Source organism: Gopherus flavomarginatus, chromosome 1 (assembly GCF_025201925.1).
Source record: "Gopherus flavomarginatus isolate rGopFla2 chromosome 1, rGopFla2.mat.asm, whole genome shotgun sequence".
Classification (NCBI taxonomy): domain Eukaryota; kingdom Metazoa; phylum Chordata; order Testudines; family Testudinidae; genus Gopherus; species Gopherus flavomarginatus.
This window is the reverse complement of record NC_066617.1, coordinates 349,140,939-349,161,959: the sequence shown is the minus strand read 5'-3', so window position 1 is coordinate 349,161,959 and position 21,021 is coordinate 349,140,939. Positions and strand designations below refer to the sequence as shown.

At 41.8% G+C, this 21,021-nt stretch overlaps 1 protein-coding gene across 2 annotated transcripts in view; it reads right to left on the bottom strand.

The window, feature by feature from the left end:
* Positions 1-2,871: 2,871 nt before the first annotated feature.
* NOX4 (NADPH oxidase 4) overlaps positions 2,872-21,021 on the bottom strand; it is a 172,019-nt gene continuing 153,869 nt past the window's right edge. The window contains exons 13-17 of one of the 2 annotated variants that reach the window (XM_050941509.1): positions 19,012-19,131; positions 14,787-14,895; positions 12,338-12,406; positions 10,084-10,184; positions 2,872-2,992 (exon numbers count right to left, since the gene is read on the bottom strand). In XM_050941509.1, the coding sequence (XP_050797466.1) occupies positions 2,872-2,992; positions 10,084-10,184; positions 12,338-12,406; positions 14,787-14,895; positions 19,012-19,131 (520 nt within the window). The remainder of the gene's footprint in view (positions 2,993-10,083; positions 10,185-12,337; positions 12,407-14,786; positions 14,896-19,011; positions 19,132-21,021) is intronic. The other variant, XM_050941510.1, reaches the window with a different exon arrangement.

Here is a 21,021-nt window from a genome sequence, read left to right as displayed (position 1 = left end):
CAGACCAATGGTCTATCAAGCCCAGTATCCTGTCTTCCGACAGTGGCCAATGCCAGGTGCCCCAGAGGGAATGAACAGAATAGGTAATAATCAAGTGATCCATCCTGTGTCACCCATTCTCCAACTTCTGGCGAACAGAGGCTAGAGACACAATTCCTGCCCATCCTGGCTAAGAGCCACTGATGGACCTGTCCTCCTGTTCTTTTTTGAACCCGGTTATAGTCTTGGTCTTCACATCATCCTCTGGCAAAGGGTTCCACAGGGTGACTGTGCACTCTGTGACAAAATACTTCCTTTTGTTTGTTTTAAATCTGCTGTCTATTAATTTCATTTGGTGACCCCTAGTTCTTGTGTTATGACAAGGAGTAAATAACACTTCCTTATTTACTTTCTCTATGCCGCTCATGATTTTATAGACCTCAATCATATCCCCCCTTAGTCATCTCTTTCTTAAGCTGAAAAGTCCAAAGCTTATTAATCTTTCCTCATATAGAAGCGGTTTCATAGCCCTAATAATTTTTAGTTGCCCTTTCTTGAACCTTTTCCAATTTCAATGTATCTTTTTTGAGATGGAGTGATGCAGTTATGATATTGCTTGTCATAAACTAACCACGAAAACCCACTATGCATGGCAATCTCTCATCGCTATAAAGGTGGCTGGCAGCATTATATTATGTTTAATATTAAGCTAATAGAGATGGCAATAGAAATATTCATTATTAATATAAAAGGGCCTAATTCTCCAGTTTTACACTGCAGTAACTATCTACAGAAGGTCTGACTAGCTGACCATAATGGTCCCTTCTGGCCTTAAAACTCTATTAATCTACAAATCATTTACTGAATTAGGCCCAAAAAATCAGTGGGTGGGATTTAGGCAGTGACTGAACTTCAAAGGGATTTGGTCACCTAGCTCCTTTAGGCTCCTTTGCAAATCCCAGCCAATCTGAAAACAACCACTTTCTCCTTTCCATTTACTTCAAACTGAGTGAAGTCAGGGGCTGGTGGCATTTGTCTATCTTTGGGAAAGACAAGTGCCAGGCCATTTTCTCCACACCTCTCTGCCAAGGCCCTTTTGTCCTACTATTCCAGTCATGGCATCTCCGGAGTAGCAGCTGCAAAAGCAGAGACCAACCTCATTTTCACTTGTCACACGTGGCAAGCCAGTATATGAGCTACTGAAAGAATGCACCCCTCTTAATGCAGACACTGATATCAACAGACACCAGTGCAGGGCCACTTCGGTATGCTGAAAATTAAAAAGTCCAGGTGATTAAAAAAAAGGGTGAGTTCAAAGCCATAAACTATATCTAAGTGCAAAACATAGGGAGAGCCACAGTTATGAGTGGTGCTGAGACCTCCTGCTTCAGTGTATGCCACAAGCATTCTAGAGGTGATGCTCCTGAGGTCTGGGTGAAGATTAAGGGCCAGATCCACTCAAAATCAATGATATTCTATTAAAATCAATGGAACTATATTGATCCCGATTGTGTACGTCATTAGTTCCCTATTATCCTCAGAGCAGAACTTGACCATCAGGAAACAGAACTGGGGGATTAAAGAAACAAAGTAGGCCAAGGCAATGGGATAGGGGAAATGTTACTGCTCAGAATCAGTGGGTTCTGATTTCCCCCACTTATTATGTACAGATTGGGAAATGGATGGTAGGAGAGGGAGCTCGTGTTCTGAAACTCTGGGAAGAGAAAAACATCACCATCATTCTGGAGACCTGGCAAGGCTTTCATCAGCACACACAAAGCAAAGAGTCACAGGAATTAAGGCTAATTCCTACCATGTTATAAATGGTGATGCAAATGACACGTGCCCCAATTCTCCTCTCAGTTATATCGGCGTAATTCAGCATCAATCCATTAAAGTCAGTTGAGAGGCCGAAATCAACTTGAGTCACTCTGGAGTATGTGAGTTGTAAACTCATCAGCAGAGGCACCTAAAAAGTGCGGCATGAACTCATTCATCCGTGTGTTTGTGCGTGTGCACGTGCGCAAAGTGAGTGTGACTTCCATGGTGACTTGGGGGTATAGCAGAAATACACTGTCTTGCCTTCTCTTGCTAGTTGTTTTTCCTGATCCAACTCTCTCTAAGTGCATAAATTATATGCTTTTTGCAAACTCACTCAGTATCAAACTGATAGAAGTTACACTAGTACTCCTATAGGCCAATTTACACCCCATTTGTCATTTACATCACCATAGGATTTGGCCCAGAGATTTCATAGGGTTGCAGTCACTTTCCCATAGTCTAGGGTGAGCCCTCAATATGTATCCCTACCAGACAGCTATCCAGTATGGAGATAGGCTAGGGAGAATAAACGTTCATATTTTACATACAGAATCCCAATCTGAAATATTTAAATCATCTAATATTTTTGCCTGGAGTTTCTCCATTTCAAAGCCATTTCATTTGTGTGCCAGTAAAGAGCACTGTCGTTCTTGCAGAGCACTTTTAATTCTGATCAATCTGGTGTTCATTTAATCAATCTCAATTTCAGAAAACTGAGTTTAGCAAGCTGACATGGAGAAATTTCAGCTGTTCCATGGATTGTTCTTGAATCAGCCATAAAAGCAACTGTGTGTTTCCATTTTTTAAATTAATTTACACACTGATAAAAGAATCATCCCCACCATCATAACAAATCTTCTCTGAGCCCTTTTGGCTTTGAGTATAAACACTTGATGTGACTTGGTACTCTGCTGTGTCCTCCTTATTTCAGAATTTTAAATAATCATAAATAAGAAAACAATGTACCAAAGAGTAGCAGGTTATCTGCTTAGCACAAAGCTCTGACTCTTAAGTCTTACAAAAAATAATTGCACTTCTTTCTTCCATAGAGTCCTGTTAGTCCCAAGACTTTCAGCTGAAGGATTCTTTATTGTATTCAAACCTTGTTCCATAGGAGTTGCTGCTGTTGCTCAATTTGTGGAGTACCTTGGAGATTTCATTTGGTCCGCAACAGAAAACGCCAACAGTTTTCCTATTAAGAATGAAAAGTGAGTCACCACATGCCAGATAAATTGTGAATTGTCTCTAAAGGCACACAGAGCTGGATTCTAATCTCACATGTCACAGAATTACACTAGCGACATATATTTTAAGGCCAGAAAGGACCATTAGTTCATTTAATCTGACCTCTTGAATATCAGTAACCATAGAATTTCACCCATTTATCCCTGTATTGAGTGCAATAACTTGTGTTTGATCAAAGCACATTTTCCAGAAAGGAATCCCATCTTGATTTGAAGACATCCAAAGATCAAGAATCCACCACTCCCATTGGTCAATCACTCTCACTATTACAAATTTGTGTCACTGCAATGACTTCATTAGTATAACTTCTCATTTATACCACCGTGAGATCATAATCAAGTCTATGATGATTCAATATGCTAATTAAAGGGAAGCACTACTAGATCAGGCATTATTTCTAGCAGAAGCAGAATGCCTCTGTTGCTACAATGTTCTTGACTGAAACATTCAGATTGAAATTCTGCCCTCCTGCTATGCATGTCAAAGTCTTTTGAGGACCCAAAGACAGGATATGACCCTTAATCTGTGACCAAAATCATGAGTCTAGATTCACTGATATACTTTGGTGACCAAAGGCTGCTATAAATTAGCTTACTGGCTTGTCTTCAACTAATGCCAGTTAAACTGGGTTTATGGCAACTCTGCATCACTGGAACAGCACAGTCAATGTCCTGCCGAATATGCTCCAGATTTGATCCCAAACTGAAGACTACATTGCACATGCACAAAGGGACAGAGTAAAGGAGGCACATGCAACCTTATTTGTGACATTTCCTCACTTCTGAGTGCTCACCCATGGAACCTTAATGTTCTCCTAATGTAGGGTTTTGTGTGCTTTTTTAGTCATTTAAGTTGGTGGTATTTGATCTGTGGTTACTCATCACAGCTGAAAATCCAATCCTATGTGATTTAGTTCCTAGGCACAGTTCGGAGGAAAAAGAGGGAATATGAGTATAACTAAAATGGGACTATGAACCCAGCATGTCCAAAGTCATGCAAGTTAAGGCACTTAAATATGGATGTGGGTGCCCAATATTAGGCACTTAAGTTAGAAAATGTTCATTTTCTACCAAATTTGACTTTTCACTTTTTAGACTAGTATTCTATAAAAGGTAAATTAACTAGGCCTTATTATTACAACATTATTAATTATTATAAAATTACTATTATAAAATTGCAAGGAACAGGTTAAAGAATATTTAGATAAGTCAGCAGGGCCTGGTGAAATTCATGCTAGGGAATTTAAGGAACTAGCTGAAGCAATCTCGGAACTGTTAGCCATTATCTTTGAGAACTCATGGAGGAGGTGAAGTCCAAGAAGACTGAAGAAGGGAAAACATAGTACACATCTTTAAAAAGAGGATCAGAGGATGTGGGGAATTATACACCAGTCAGCCTAGCTTTGGTACTTGGAAAGATACTGCAACAAATTAATAAAACTATCAACTTGTAAGCACCTGGAGGATAATAGGGTTATCAGAAATATCCAGCATGGATCTGTCAAGAACAAATCATGCCAAACCAACCTAATTTCCTCCTCTGACAGGGCTACTGGCCAGGTGGAAAAGAGGAAGCAGTAGCTGTGGTTTATCTTAATTTTAATAAGGCTTTTGACACAGTCCCACATGATATTCTCTTAAACAAATTAGAGCAATCTAGTCTATATGAAATTACTATAAAGTGGGTGCACCACTGGTTGAAAACCTACTCAAAGAGGAATTATCAGTGATTTGCTGTCTAACTGGGAGGGCATATCTAGTGGGGTCCTGCAGAGGAGGTCAGTCCTGAGTCCAGTACTATTTAATATTTTCATTAATGTCTGGGACAATAGAGAACAGAGTATGCTTATAAAATTTGCAGATGACACCTAGCTGGGAGGGTAGCAAGCACTTTGAAGGACAGGAATAGAATTCCAAACGACCTTGACAAATTGGAGAATTTGTCTGAATTCAACAATGCAAAGTACTTCACATAGCAAGGAAAAATCAATGCACAAATGGAAAACGACTGGCTAGGTGGTAGTACTGTTGAAAAGGATCTGGGGGTTATAGCCAGGGCTTTGGAGTGGAGCCTGGAGCTGGAGCGTGGACCAGTAGGTTTTATGCCCGGAGCTGGAGTGGAGCAATTAAAAAATCTGATTGCTTCAAATCCCTGGTTATAGCAGCTCAGAAATTGAATATAAGTCAACAACCTGATGCAGCCACAAAAAAGGTTAATATAATTCTGGGGTGTATTAATAGAAGTGCTATATGTAAGACACAGGAGGTAACTGTCCAACTCTACTCAGCACTGGTGAGGCCTAAGTTGAAGTTCTGCATCCAATTCTGAGCACTATTCTTTAGGAAATATGTAGACAAAGTGGAGAGAGTTCATACAAGAGCACCAAAAATGATAAAAGGTTTAGAAAACCTGACCTACAAGGAAAAGTTAAAAGAACTGGACATGTTTAATCTTGAGAAAAGAAGACTGAGGGGGGATCTGATAAGTCTTCAAATATGTTAAGGGCTCTTCTAAAGAGGAGGGTAGTAAATTGTTCTCCATGTCCATTGAAGGTAGAACAAGAAGTAATGGGCTTAATCTGTAGCAAGGAAGATTTAGGTTAGCCACTAGGGAAAACTTTCTAACTATAAGGGTAGTTAAATTCTGGAATAGGTTTCCAAGGGAGGTTGTGGCATCCCCACCATGGGAGCTTTTAAGAACAAGTCTGACCAGCACCTGTCAGGGGTGGTCTAGCTTTACTTGGTCCTCTCTCAGTGCAGGGGGCTGGACTAGATGACTTCTCAGGGCCCCTTCCAGCCTTACATTTGTATGATTCTTGATTACTTAAAATGACAAAGAAAAAGCTGAAATGAGCATTTACCAAATTTTAAGAAGCACATGCAGAGATGTGGGTTCTTACTAGATGTTCATTACTGAAGATCTAGAATGTACAGTTACACTCATTACCATTTATCCACAATACTAGTGCACACCATAGCAGCTCCAAGGAATCGTTCGGACAGATGATGTGAATATTGACAGTAATCCGTGTTCTATGTTAGGAATTCATTATTCAGAAGGCATGCAATTGTTAATGTAGTTGGATCAAATCCAGATCCCGGAGTCCGTACTCAATTCTTATGCAGCATAAACTCCCCCTGCAGTCAATGGTACTTTTGTTCTAGGAGTCTCAGATTCAGCATCCAAAAATGGAGGCACCCAAAATCAGTGGCCACTTTGGATAATTAAGACATATGTATATAGCAGAGAATGACAGTGGCAGCTTGCTGGTATATATAATATATTTTAGTGTGCAGTTAGGTTCACATCACAGTTAACTGCATCGTCCCCCAAACTGCACTGAAGGAAGTCTGCGCTGCTAGACAGAAAAAAAGTACAGTCTCAGGATACTGACAAACTTATGGAAATATGTGCCTTTAAAAGAAGAAAATGTATCACAGAAAAAAAAAGTCTCTGGCCCACACTTTCAAACCTAGGTATCTAAAGTTAGCCAGTTAAATCCATAATAAGGCAACCTGAATAACAGATGGCCACTGACTTTCTGCGATGAAGGGAAGTGAACACTAGCATTGCAAAAGGCAGGAAATGTCACTAAAAAAGCTGCATGTGCAACCAAAGCGATGGCCTTGTGCAGGTGCATTATAATACCGTTTTTAAGTATATGATCCCACACGATTTACAATCTTTCCATACACATTCGGCACCATCCCATCCCCTGCACTGTTGTGTATTTACACTGAATTCCATTGTCATAATGGTCCAGTGTTGCATTACTGACAAGGGGAGAAAAATAAGTGGCCTGATTTTCAGATGCATTGAGCAAATTATTGAACGCTGTCTTCAACGTGCTCTGATGGTGACAAAACACTTTTGAAAACCAGATAGTATGTGCTTTTGTGGAGAAGGGCAAGTAAGCCTTTAATCTGAATTTTTATGTTATTGTGTATTTAATTCAAAGCCTTAATGTTATTAAACATTTGTACCCATTTGTTTAATCAAGTACAGCGAGTTGAGTAAACTAATATAGTATCTCTCACTCTAGGTACTTTCATAACCGTAATCACCACAGTATCTCAGCCCCTCACAATCACTGACAGATTTTTATCTTGACAGCACTTCCATGAGTAGGGAACATTTTACAAAAGGAAACTGAGTCAAAAAAAGGTAAAGTGACATGCCCAAGGTCACACTGGAAGTCTGTGGCTGAGCCAGAAATTGAATCTAGGGCTCTTAAGTCCTAGTCAAGTCAATGCCCTATCCACCAGACCACCCTTAACAGTAATACTTAGCACTGCTATAGCACTTCATATTTTCAAAGCGTTGTGCAAATACTAATTCATCAATCCATACAACACCTCTGTGAGGCAAGTAGGCGGGTAAGCATTATTATTCCCATTTTACACGTGAAGTAATTGAAGGAGAGGTGAGGTGACTGGCAATATAATAAGAGCCAGAGCTAGGACTTGGGATTTTCTGATTCTAAACCATGTGTTACATTCCTTATAGATGATTCTCTTTTATAGCATGGAGAAAATGTGCCTTATCTTTACATACCTTCTTTCCCCATGTTTTAATTTTTTCTGTTTAACTCATTCTCAGCTCTATGGAAGAAGCATATTGCCATTTGGACCCAGCAAAATTTAAAAGCTATAATATCTCAGAAGCATATAGCACATTTTTATCCTGAAGATAAATGAACCACAAAAAAGGGCATCACCTTTTCCCCAAATACAATTGCATGAAAATCCTGAAAACTGGCTGCACAACGTACACAACAAATTGTCCCAGTGCAAATACTGTACATGTGGTATAAACTATCAACAGTAGATGGTGCACTTTTGCTCCTCTTAGTTGAACTGAAAGAATATGAACCTGATGCTGGATAGAATTAATCTGTTAACTGTGCAGAGAACTATTACATTCTAGCAGACCTCAGACACTTAGACATGAGCTTTCCCTGTCTGGGAGTCAAGCAATCAAAACCAATGGTACGGCTGAACTGATAAGAGCATCCCTAGTTGCATGTTTATGTTGGGCTTTTAGTAACCATAGCCATAGCCACAGAGTCATAGGATGGGAAGGGAGCTCAAGAGGTCATCTAGTCCAGTCCCCTGCACTTAGGACTACGTGTTATCTCTAGACCATCCCTGCCTGGGGTTTGTCTAACCTGTTCTTTTTTAGTAGAAATGTAAAATAAAAACTGGGAAAAACTTTGGATGTCACCAAATAAAGACTGAAAACCAACCAATGTGTGTCTGCAAACATGTCCGGAATCCTGAATGCCGATGCTAGACTTGTTTGGCTAAAAGAGGAACTGTTTGTCTTGCCCTTATTTAGTGGTATGCATTTTACACCAGGGCCATTCGGAGGGAGTTATTGACAAGTGGGAAAAAGTAGGAGAAAAAGCAAAAAAAGGTCAGGGAGCTGAAAAATTGAAATATGGTGAAAGGTTAAAGTCTCGATCTTGCACCTGGTAAGTTCTAAGTTAATGGAACTCCTTACCTGCACTGCGCACCTAATTCAAGTGTCTGCAGGATGGTGACCTTACAGAGCTAGTCTACAGACCTTAGCAAGGGGGTGACATGGGCTGAGGAAGGACATAATAAGATATACAAATAATGTAAAAGGTGTACACAGTCAAGGATGCAGAAGCATTACTGAGGTAGTACAAGACATGTTGCTTAGAAATCAAGGTGATGGGCATCTTACAGATACAAAGATGTATGGGAACGTGGTGCTTGAGGATCTAACCAGGAGTGATGAGATGAAATGTAGAAAGGAAAAATGAAAAACAACATCTTGAAAGTGACATGCATTCTGGTGTGCAAGAGTCTCCCAAGAGAAATGATGGAAGCTCCCATTATTTTGGTCTTTTAAAAACAGAATGGACAAAAGATTAAGAAAGAAATAAGAATGACACTTCCAGGGTTAACATTCCCCAAACTATGCAGGAGGCTGTGATTACAGGACCAACCTAGCAGCAGATCCATCTCTCACACCCTCCCTCCTCTCCTTCGCCATGCCCTATCTCTCACCACCATAAAGAGCAGGACTGCCCAGAGCTAAGCCTCTGCAGAGCTGTTTTCCATGTTGCACAGGAAGTACACACCCCTACCTAAGCCCCAGTTCCTGCCTTCCCCTCTCCACATCACTGAGAGGCAGTATTCATATATATTGGTTTGCATTACAGTAACTCACTAATAGGGAGCATGGGTCCATTGTGCTAGGCACTTTATGCTACTTCGGGGAAATAGCAAGATTAGTACCACAGTGTACAGATCAGATCTTAGGTCCTGACCCGGAGAGATATCACACACCAAGCACTCACACTGAGACCAAGAAGATTTGCTGGGGCCCAATTCTTCTCAGGATCTAATCCTCAGTAACCACAGGATCAACGAGGCTGGTTTAACAACTGGGTTAAATTAAATCCAGAAGAGGAGACGCAATAATTTGGTGTGTGTCTCATTTATTCTACATATGCCTTGTCTAGACTGTAAGGTCTACCTTGTACAGTACTGATTACAGAGTCAGCTCAAACAATAAATAGCACTGGTACCCCCCAAAGAAAATGCATCTTCTGAACAAAGACATAACACAACAGAATACAGCCGGAGTTTTACTGTTGCATTTCTATTATTCAAACTGTAAATTGTAAAAGTAACTGAAGAAAGCACCAATTATATTTTTCACTATAAAACTGGCATATGTTGCAAGCCAGATACTGATTATAGCAAAGGATTAAAACATGTACAATCTCTGTGTAGTAACAGAGAAATATGATTTTTATTGCCTGGGACACTGAACGGTTTTGTTGCAGGAGAAGATGAACTGCTCTGATAGCTCAAACTGCAAGATTTTTTTTTATACAGTCCATCTTTCAGCTGCAACATATTCGATAATATCAACATCAGTAGCTTGAATGTTACATGATAAGATAAACCCCAAAGTCATTTCCATGAAAATATAGCTGTTTATTAAACACACACAATCCCCATCCCTCAAACTGTGGCAAAACCCAGTAAGATTGGTACTCACTGTCTGTTACACTTGGCTATTTCATCAAAAATGAGTTTCCAACGAGGTCGTCCAATCAAAAGCCTTGAGTTCAGGACCTGATATTTTTCATCAATTATTTTCTGTGAGAAACAATACACTTAGTTGCTGTGTGCTTTGTAAATTGTTACACATCACTCAGAGCTTGCAGAGCTTGGTAGATGCCCTGGCTGAGTTACCAAATAGCTGAAATGTAAAAAACCCGTGTGACAAACTGCAGCCATTTCTATGCATCAATACCTTGGCTCCTTGCCTTTTGAATAGCCATCTTCAGGGTTGTGTGCTGTTTCTTATATAGCTGCTTATTAGTCTCCACATTATTTTAAAACCAATTTGTCAATTAATACATAGAGCAATAGTTATATTCTCATTATTCACTCCCTAGTTTGCCTTCACTGCTACCCTTGAAGGGACACTGTCCATAAAGGAAAATCACATTTCTGTCTGAAGTATTTTTACCTACCTATTGGTACAAGAAACACCTAAGCTAACTGGGGCTGAAAAAGTGACAAACAGAAACTTCTGGAGCATGGTTTACCAGTTGCTTTGAACAGCCTCAGCAGCATCAAGCACCAAAGCTGGGTTCTTGGAGTGAGCAGGATTCTTCTAGCAATTCTAACTCACTAAAATCCCAGCTGACCTCTCTTTATGAAGCCAAACCTGTTTCCACTGCACTGCATTGCCGTTCCTTGTTTTACTGTCCTAATATAATACAACATGTGGCTAGAGAAGAATTATATCTGATCTGATTTTCTGCGTGTACCCCATAATCGAATGATCTAAACCGTCTATTATACTAATACAAAAGTACAGTCTAAGCTTGAACCATTTTACATTGTGTTGTTTTTTTTTTACCAGGGCAGAAAGCATTTTCTGAAAAAAAAATGGCCTTGATTCTCTGGTGTCCTGCATCTCGGGTCACTCAGTGCAGAGTGAGTAAAAGGTGACACTATTCTGGTTTGGTAGCGTGTAACACTCACTTTGATTGGTTTCAACGACAGCACAAGTGCAGGGCAATCTTGCATCCAGTGCTCCCCTTGAACTATCTGAAGTAACTGTTCAAATCTGGATTTAGGCCAGTGTAACTGAAGACAAAATTTAGCCCTCATTGTATACAGTTCTATACTTGACGCCGCTTTTTCTACCAAACGGCCATAAAAAAGAAAAGGCGTTCTAATACAAAGTCAGTAGCTACTGGACACAGAATTTAAGAGTAAATATTCTAAACTGCATTTCATTGACATTCAGCTTCATCTTGGATGTTTTGACTTGAACCTAGTCATTTCTTACCCGTTAATTAATAATATATTGGATTATCTCCATGCCGGCAGACACATCCCATCCAGTTATTTGGAACTAGCATTGAATATTTGGAAGACGTTCAGAATTGTTGCTGGCAGATTATTTAGCTGGAGCCCGGCAGCAAGCCGCATATATTGGGGTACTTCTCATCAGAACTATAAATTTTATCTTGTCTTCATCTGCTAGAGAGGAGATCTAGACCTGCAATAGACCTGATTCTTGACTGCCTTTCACCTTGCGTAGTAATTTAAGGCTTGATCTGATGCCAATCAAAGTTAACGGCAAAGCTCACATTAATTTTGAGTGTGAAGAATCGGGCTCTTATGTCTGTGCTACATCAGTGCAAAATGGATGTAAAATGCTAACATCCAGATCATCGCATCCCATGTATAAATGCTTCACAAAGTTTCCGCCAGTGGGGAATAAATCCAACTCTCTTAACTGGCATACTGTGAATAGTTCAGTACATTTTCTGGCTGCATACTTTAAAAAGTCTAACTTCTTCAAACACTCAAGACAAAAGCAAAACAAAAAGAAATCAGTCGGGATTTTTAAAAATAGCCAGTTTCTCACAACGTGTTTGCGTTCAAAAGTTTGGGGCTAGAATTATTCCAGCCTGATCTTCAGTCCAGGAATGATGCAAGTTTCCCACAAAGCCCTGCCAACTGTCTAGTCTGTGGCCTGGCCTGGAAGGACCTCTTTCCTAGTGGAGGGAGATACGGATCTCTGCCCATTGATAATTAACTGAATGCTACTAGACTTCATTCTACTAGTATTACGGGGCTGGACTTGTGATGCAGTCTTACTGAGAGAATTAGCCCTTATTCTCTGCTTAAACCATCTGCAATCATTCCATTTCATGCTTAACTGGCAGTTTGTGTTGTCCACCACCACCAGATCTAGTTTGGTTTATAAACAGCATTTAGCCACATACCTGTATCCCATCTGTTTGACTGAGGTACAGCTGGATGTTTATGTAGTCTGGGCGGTTTTCCTGCCAAAGCTGGGAAGATCAGAAAAACATCAAGTGAATTAATACGTCTCTTCTTATATAAGAATGCAGTTGCTCTTGTCCAATACCCTGATTAAACTTGATCTTCAGAGAAGATGCAGTGGACACGTTAATGAAAATGACATTTTACATATCTTTCTTTTACCTAGAAGCTTCTTTACATCCCAGGATACGTGAACAAATTCTTCTAAAAAGATTTTTAAATAGTTTTAAAATCCACGTGATCTCTGTTTTGAGAACTGAAGATGAATCACAGAATATCAGGGTTGGAAGAGATCTCAGGAGGTCATTGAGTCCAATCCCCTGCTCAAAGCAGGGCCAACGCCCAGACAGATTTTCCCCCCAGATCCTTAAATGGCCTCAATGATTGAACTCACAATCCTGGGTTTAGGAGGCCAATGCTCAAACCACTGAGCTATCCTAGCTGCCTCTGCCTATCCCTGGGCTGCACCTCTGCAGCTCCAGTACCTTCCCTGGCCTTTGGCAAGGCCTCAGCCTGGGGACTCATCAGACCAGAGCTCCCCAGCTCTGCCTGCCCTTCCCCAGCACTGGTCTGTACAGGTACCCTGAGCTCCCAAGCAGCTAGGTCCTTCCCACTCCAAGGCTCCAAGTGATCAATGGCTCCATGTCTAGTTGGCAGCCAGTATCAAGCAGAGTGGCCCAAGGGTCTGTCCAGGGATGGTTTTGTTCAATATCTTCATTAATGATCTGGAGGATGGCGTGGATTGCACCCTCAGTAAGTTTGCTGATGACACTAAACTGGTAGGAGTGGCAGATACCCTGGAGGGTAGGGATAGGATACAAAGGGACCTAGACAAATCAGAGGATTAGGCCAAAAGAAATCTGATGAGGTTCAACAAGGACAAGTGCAGAGTGAGTAAAATCCTGGCTCCACTGAAGGAAATGGCAAAACTTCCATTAACTTCAGGGGGGTGGCAGGATTTCACCCGTTTTGTCCCACATGACACTCTGAACCAGTCCTTCCATGTACATCAATAACAAATTTCATCTGTCATTTTGCTACCCAACCACACAACGTGATTTGGTCCCTCTGAAATCCCAGCCTTCTCTAGTCATGTTTAATAGAAACACTTTTGTTACTAATCTAAATATTCAAATGTTACCCGGGGTTCTTTCAACCCAAAGCTGTTGGTAATTTTTACTCTGTGCGAGGTGGTGTCAGGAAATAAATCAGGGGAGACACGGCCGTCCAACCGATAGATGGCTGGCACAAACAGGGCAACACAAGAGTGCTTTCACTTAAAGCTAAACTTTATTTTGAGCTGGTCTACACTAGGGAAGGGGATCGATCTAAGATACGCAACTTCAGCTACGTGAATAATGTAGCTGAAGTTGAAGTATCTTAGATAAAATTGCCTACTGTCCTTACGGTGCGGGATTGACGTCCGTGGCTCCCTGTCGACTCCGCTACCGCCGTTCGCGTTGGTGGAGTTCCGGAGTTGACAGGAGCGTGTTCGGGGATCGATATATCGCATCTAGATGAGACGCGATATATCAATCCCCGAGAAATTGATTGCTACCCGCCGATACGGTGGGTAGTGAAGACGTAGTCTTAGTCTCAAGCACTTACACACATCCGCAACAAGTTAGTAAAACACCCCCAACCCTTGATAATTACCAAAGCTGAGTGTGACTTTCGAGTGATACAGCAACAGCTCGTCTGCCGCTGGGGAACACAAGATGCATCCAGAGGGAGAGGCCAGTCCCAAAACGAGTCTCACCTGTCTCAAGCTTTTTCCCCTTATTTATACATTAGTAATTAAAGAAATCTTGTTAAGTAAGCAGTTTCAAGCAAGAGGTTCCTTCTGATCATTGATTAACCAGGTGTGGGTCTTTCCAGAACTTGCAGCCTTGAGACCTCAATAGACATTCCTGGGGCATATCCTACCCTTTGAAAATGCACGTATCAGCCATTTTAACTCAATTCTTATCAGGAAGGACGTGGGGCACGGGTCGCTTGCTGGTGGATTCTCTGCAGCTTGAGGTCTTCAAACCAATTTTGAGGATTTCAATAACTCGGTCCTGGGTTAGGGGTTGTTATAAAATTGGATGGGTGGGGTTCTGTGGCCTGCCTTGTGCAGGAGGTCAGACTAGATGATCATATTGGTCCCTTCTGACCTATGAGTCTACGAGTCTATGGGTCTTTCGGTGGCACCCTAAATCCCCCTCCCCTCCTGCCTTGGTCAAGCTGAGACTTGCTTTTAACAGCTTGCTGACTAGGCTGTCTTTAACAATAAGCCATAGTGGTTTCAGGCACTTTACCGGTTTGCCAAAGTCTCCCTGTATACAAACAGATGTGTTAATTGTCAGTATCTCTTTAAAACCAACCCTGTGTTATCATCCCCTTTACCTTGTTATGCAGCATACACAGCAAATCTGCAAACCAGCGAAAGGACTGGATTTCCCTGCACACCCAAATAAAGTAAAGTCTTCTGAGCTTGTAGCATTGCCAGTCATCACTTTAAAATGAAAATGGTATGTTTAGGGAATTAATTAGCACTAATTAATATGCTTTATATTCACTGTGAAAATGTTAATTTCCATTTCCATTAAGTGAAGTTAGTTTTCCCCCATCACACTGAAATGCCCAACTCAGTCTAAAAGGATGGACTTAAATACTGAACCCATAACACAGCCGAACAGTATATACTGCACATCGACTGCATATATGACTTACGGTAAGACTGTTGGTTCATACATCATAACCAAGATGAAAGTTGTTATCTAAAAGCAAAGCTGCCTCTGCATTTCAAATACATAGTGTGGATTCTTTATTGCAATTATAAGGCAGAGTTCATTCCACAAACTCCGTTCTTCCCAGAGGAGGTGATGCTGATAAATGCAAACCTCACAAAATGCAACTCCAAAGCAAAGTTAGGGTCAAATTCTGCATTCAGGTGCATGCAAGCATCAGATGATTTCAATTATTGCTTTATATTTATATTGTGGTAGTGCACAGAGGCCTAAACAAGGTCAGAGCCCCATTGTACTAGACAAAGGTATAGTCCCCAAAGATAAACGGATAAAGCACGTTCATGGACAAAGTTTGGCATTTGGTTTAGAAAACGTGACACTTGTGCCAGGTTTCCTAATGGAGATGGAGATAAAACATGAATTTAGTACAAAAGGGATGATCACCGTGAACTAGGCTAGAAAATAAACATGAAAAAAAAAAAAACCACTCTACTGCTAAAGAGATTTTTTTTTTAAAAGTCTGCATGATTTGTTCTCAGATCAGCCATGGCTGGTTTTATGTTGTTACTTACCGATAATTTAGCCATTGAAGGGACAAAATCCTTCCCGTTAAAACTATTTACAGATCATAAAAACCCATTGAAGACCATCACAGCTGCATTCTTGACTTCCAAAATACAGCAGTAAATGTGTGTGTTAGGCCAAATGCCATGTCCAGGGAACAAGGTGTGGGATAATGACATAGCTGCTCCACATCTCCTACTGCACATGACTTACAGTAGCCGCTATGGTCCCATATACCAGCATTAGGGCTACCAACTTTCTAATTGCTGATATCTGGACTGCCCTGCCCCACCTCTTCCTCCAGGCCCTGCCCTGGCTCACTCCTTTTGCCCCCCACCCCCAGCTGCTCTCCTCCCTCTCCTTTCCTCACAGCTGGATCCTCTCCAGCTCCCCACTCCCGCCCAAGATGGGCTCCCTCTGCTCTAGAGCTGCAGCCTGATGCGGAGCCTGCCTGTCTACCCATGAGATGCCGGTAGGCAGCAGTCCTGGCTGAGCAGGGGCTTGTGCAGTCTGATGACCTAATGCCTCCTTGCCCTGCCCATGGTAACCAGGCTTTTGGTGTCCAGTCTGTACATCTTACCAGACACTGCCAAGTCCCCTTTTCAACTGGACTTTCTGGTTGAAAACCAAGCACCCACCAACTGTAACATCTGGGCCATTTTGCTAACACATCTGTTTAACTGGTGGCTATGCCACTGTCCCTTTCCATATGCCTAAACTCTCCACTGCAGGCCTGCAGAGGTGCTGTGGAGCAAACACTTCATAGCACACAGGATGTGGAGGCTCTGACCCCTTGTGTGAACTCTCCATAACCTGCAGAAAGGTGCTGGCTGCCCTGCACTTCACGCCTTGTGTGTCTGTAGTGGGAGTGCAGCATCCTTAATGTCCTGACACCAGCTGCTGCACATACAATGCTGTCCTGCAGACAAACATTATTTCTCCCTATTTTGCATGTCATTTGTGCTGGGAGAAACCAGAACCAAGGTAATGGTCTGACCATACTGGGTGAGATCACAAATACAGTATCATATGTGCAGTACGTAAGCAATAAATTCTAGCCATTTACTCCAGCACATCATTCTGAAATGATAAAAGAAAACAAATGTCTCTCAGCATAAATGAACTGAAAGATATAAAAGAGGATTCACTGGGGACCACCTTTTATCAGTTCAGACTTTTGACTTGAGCAAACACATGCCAGTGGGAATGAGCAAGGTTGAATCAATGCGAGATTGAGCTGTCCTGTTTTGTGGCATGCATCATGCATGCATGTGAAGTGAATGGCATGTCAAACATACATTGTTCGGACTACCTACAGTAAGCTATGATGTGATATATGTGCAGTATCATTACACAGCTAAAGATGCATGTACGACATGCCACGTCCACTGATAAGCATGTTAAAGATAAATTACAAGTAGTTATATTCAGTAATTTATAGACACCTGACCCAGGCCAAAAAAATTCTGACTCTCTTTAAAAAAAATGAACGATCATGATTTATAATAAATAGGCAACATTTATTAGATACCCGAGTGGAGTATACCCAGGCTGGGAGACCCCAGCTGCTCAGAAAATATCAAAATAAACAAAACCAAACAGAAAACAAAAAGACTGCATCCTAGCCCTGAAGGATATCCCGATATCCTCCACAGCTCCATGTCCTTAGCAAAAAGGGCTTTGCCTGCCGACCTCCTCAAGTTTGCACACAGCAGTTAACATTTTCACTCTGCCGGTCTCAATTTCTATGAAGGAACAAAAAACAACAGGCAGCCTATCCAGAGGACTGGTGCTCTGTATTGCTGATATCCTTACATTTTAACAGCAAAACATATCTTGCTGTTGCTATTGTATAATACTGCAGTGCATGGCAGCAAGATTGGTTCATTGTAATGCTGGGCTATGGCATGCAGTGTTTGGAAGCATCCCATTTATCTGATATTGAAAACATTCACCGGACACTAAGCTGCTGTGGCAATGTCTATATAAGCCTTTCACTGCCTCTAGTAATATGCTAATAGAGGCAGCCGTCTCATTATCTACTGCTGGCCCACAGTTATAATATGTGAAGTTTTTGCTCAACACTGTCAGGGATAAATCAATCCTGGAGAAAATGGTCAGGATATCCATCGGGACTCCAGTCTTTTGGCAGAAACAAAAATGCACTTCAGAAAATGGTACTCCCTGTTCAAAAGAGCATGACCTGAAGAGGCCCCTGCTCCAAGATGAACAATTGACTTTCAAAGATGAAAATTAGTAGGGAACAAGGCACCGGGAGCTGCCACATAAAAGCCTGATTTTCAGAAGCGCTGAGCACCCATGACTCCGACGGAGATTGAGGGGAGCTCAGCGAGCTCAGCATCTCTGAAAATCGGGCTTTAAAAGGTTTTAATTTCACTCCAGCTACCAGCTGATCTCTGAACAAGTGTGTCATGTGTGAACTTTAAAACACTTCGTAAGCTAATTTCAACTGCAAGCTCTTTGGGCCAGAGACCTTCTTTGCTCAGTTTGTACCGTGTCTAGCACAGTAGAGTATTGGCCCACGACTGGGGCTACTGGACAGCAGTGTGACACACGTAATAAAGATAATAATGAAGCTATCTCCCGTTGTGTAAGAGTGGGATTGGTAGCAGTTTGACAGCCCTGGTGACTCAGAAAGCCACTGAAAATTCTGTCTTACTGGATTTTAAAATGTTTTAAATTAACAATAATAAGAATTTTAAAAGAGGCAATTAGGTTAGGATTTTCAAAGGGGCTCATGAGAGTTAGGTGCCCAAGTCCCTAGTTGGGCACGCCTGACTCCTTTGAGTTTCTGTAAAACACTTAGCTTAAGTGTTCTCGTAAACGATAGGCAAGGAGTTTTGACTGAAGCCAAATATACATCACGCTGATAATGCTCATGCTTCCCCATGTGAGGAAAATGCACCTCAGTCCTGACTCTCAGCACCCCTGTTATCTCTGTCCCTGACTTTGCTCTAACACAGACTGGGGAGTTTTCTAATTAAAAGGCTGGGATTGTAAACAAATATCCCCATGGACTTGGCAGAGCTCAAACTCACTTTTCAGTGGAATGGGAAGCTCTGTCTATAAGACCTTTAGGTACCACTGTGCCACCTGCAGTACTGTTTCAGCATGAACAGCCAGCATGAACGGATTTGGGATTTTCAATGGCAGACATCAGTCCTCCTCCCTGTTTCTCTCTCCACAGGAGTGCAGTGTTACATGAATAGGTGTTACACACATGCTGGAAGCATTTACAATATGCATCATGGAAGTAACTTGGGGAAAATGGCTTTAAAGAGGTTAGGCTCACATACAGCAGCGTGTTGAGTATTGATGCGAATGGAGTTACTCCAATGCCTCCAGCCACACAGAGGCTGACCTCATAATTCAAGGATTCTTCAGAGGGGCTCCCAAAAGGACCATCTATGTATAGCCTGCAGAAAAAGCAGAAACACTTTTCAACAAACACATTAAAATAAAATACAGTAAAAAGGGTGCAACGAATTTAAAGCCTCTACAGAAACAGTTAAAGTTAAATATTATTTCTGGGACACAGAAGATGAAAGCTTTCCCTGGGAAGGCACATGTGGTGGAGGCTGTAGAAAGGAACCTAGGTCAAGATTGCAAAAAACCCCTAGGAATACCGAATCTCTAGAGACTCTGCATCACTACATGCGATGGCACATTTCTCAGTGATGTGGACAGAAAGGGCCAAACTATGGCTGCCCTATAGTGGAGACAGTAACAACTTTGCTGGTTGTGCTGGGGAAGGCAAGAAGCACTGCCTTCCATTGCCCATTAGGCTAGCAGTCCCAGAGGGGGCCTGCTTCCTGAACATCAGGCATGGCTGAGATGGCTCAACTGCCTACCCTACATTTTCATAAGTGTAGCAAGATCCACTCCCCTGCAGCTTCCCCTAGTGTCCCGTTATACTTCACATGGGCACAAGGACTCCAGAGAACATAGGGGTCATCTTGCACATTGTGATCATGCCCAGGAAGAGACATAAATTAGCACAAATGATACAATAAAAGTCTATAAAAGGATGACTGAATGACCAAGAACGGCAACAGGGTGTGACACCTCTAGTATTTCAACTCTAAAAAAAATTAAAAAGGGAATTTCAATAGGAAGTCTGCACTTAGGGTAACATTTTCAAAAGTGCCTATGTGATTGGGAGCCCAAGTCCCATTTTCAAAAGTCACTGAAGCACTGAGAAGCTAAGGCCTGGTCTACACTGGAAGGGTGTGGGGGGATCTATCAAAGACACGCAACTTCAGCTACGAGAATAGTGTAGCTGAAGTTGACGTATCTTAGATAGAATTAAAATTACTTACTTCGCGTCCTCGCGGCGCACCGCGGCTCCCTTGTCGACTTTGCTTCTGCCTCTCGCCGAGCTGGAGTTCAGCAGTTGACAGGAGAGCGATCGGTGATCGATTTATCGCATGTAGTGTAGACACGATAAATCGATCCCCGATAGATAGAGCGCTACCGCTGATCCGGTGAGTAGTGTAGACGTACCCTAAGTCTCATTGAAAGTCAATGGAACTTAGGCTCCTAAGCCATTAAATCACTTCTGAAATGGGAATTAGGCATTTTTAAAAATGTTACCTCTAATTCTCTGTGGCAACTTTGAAAATCCCAGCCCCAGTCATTAGAAGAATTATAGACAACTCTATAAAATGTGTTGAACAATTTCACATAAATCAAGGTTCTCTTATTAATATTGTAAGGACTGGATGCAGTTTTTGACTCGTATTAGAGAAACCAAACTAACCAGAAGTAGTAAGTATCAGAATAGATGGACTTACACAAAAAAGAGCTAGTCTTTGGTTCTTCATTGTATTACACTTAGTGTAGCTATTTACACTTGTGCAAAGTAATCATAAAACAGGATCAGCACTCACTAAATCATCTCAACCAGTGCCTTGTGAAGCTGGGCCTTAAAAACCTCTAAGGATGGAGATTCCTCCCTAGGTAACACATTCCAGTGCTTCACTGCCCTCCTAGTGAAATAATGTTTCCTGATATCCAACCTAGACCTCCCCCACTGCAACTGGAGACCATTGCTGCTGCTTCTGTCATCCGCCACCACTGAGAACAGCCTAGCTCCATCCTCCTTGGAACCCCCCTTTAGGTAGTTGAAGGCTGCTATCAAATCTCCCCTCACTCTTCTCTTCTGTAGACTAAATAACCCCAGTTTCCTCAGCCTCTCCTTGTAAGTCATGTGACCCAGCCCCCTAATCATTTTCATTGCATCCACTGGACTCTCCAATTTGTCCACATCCCTTCTGTAGTAGGGGGACCAAAACTGGATGTAATAC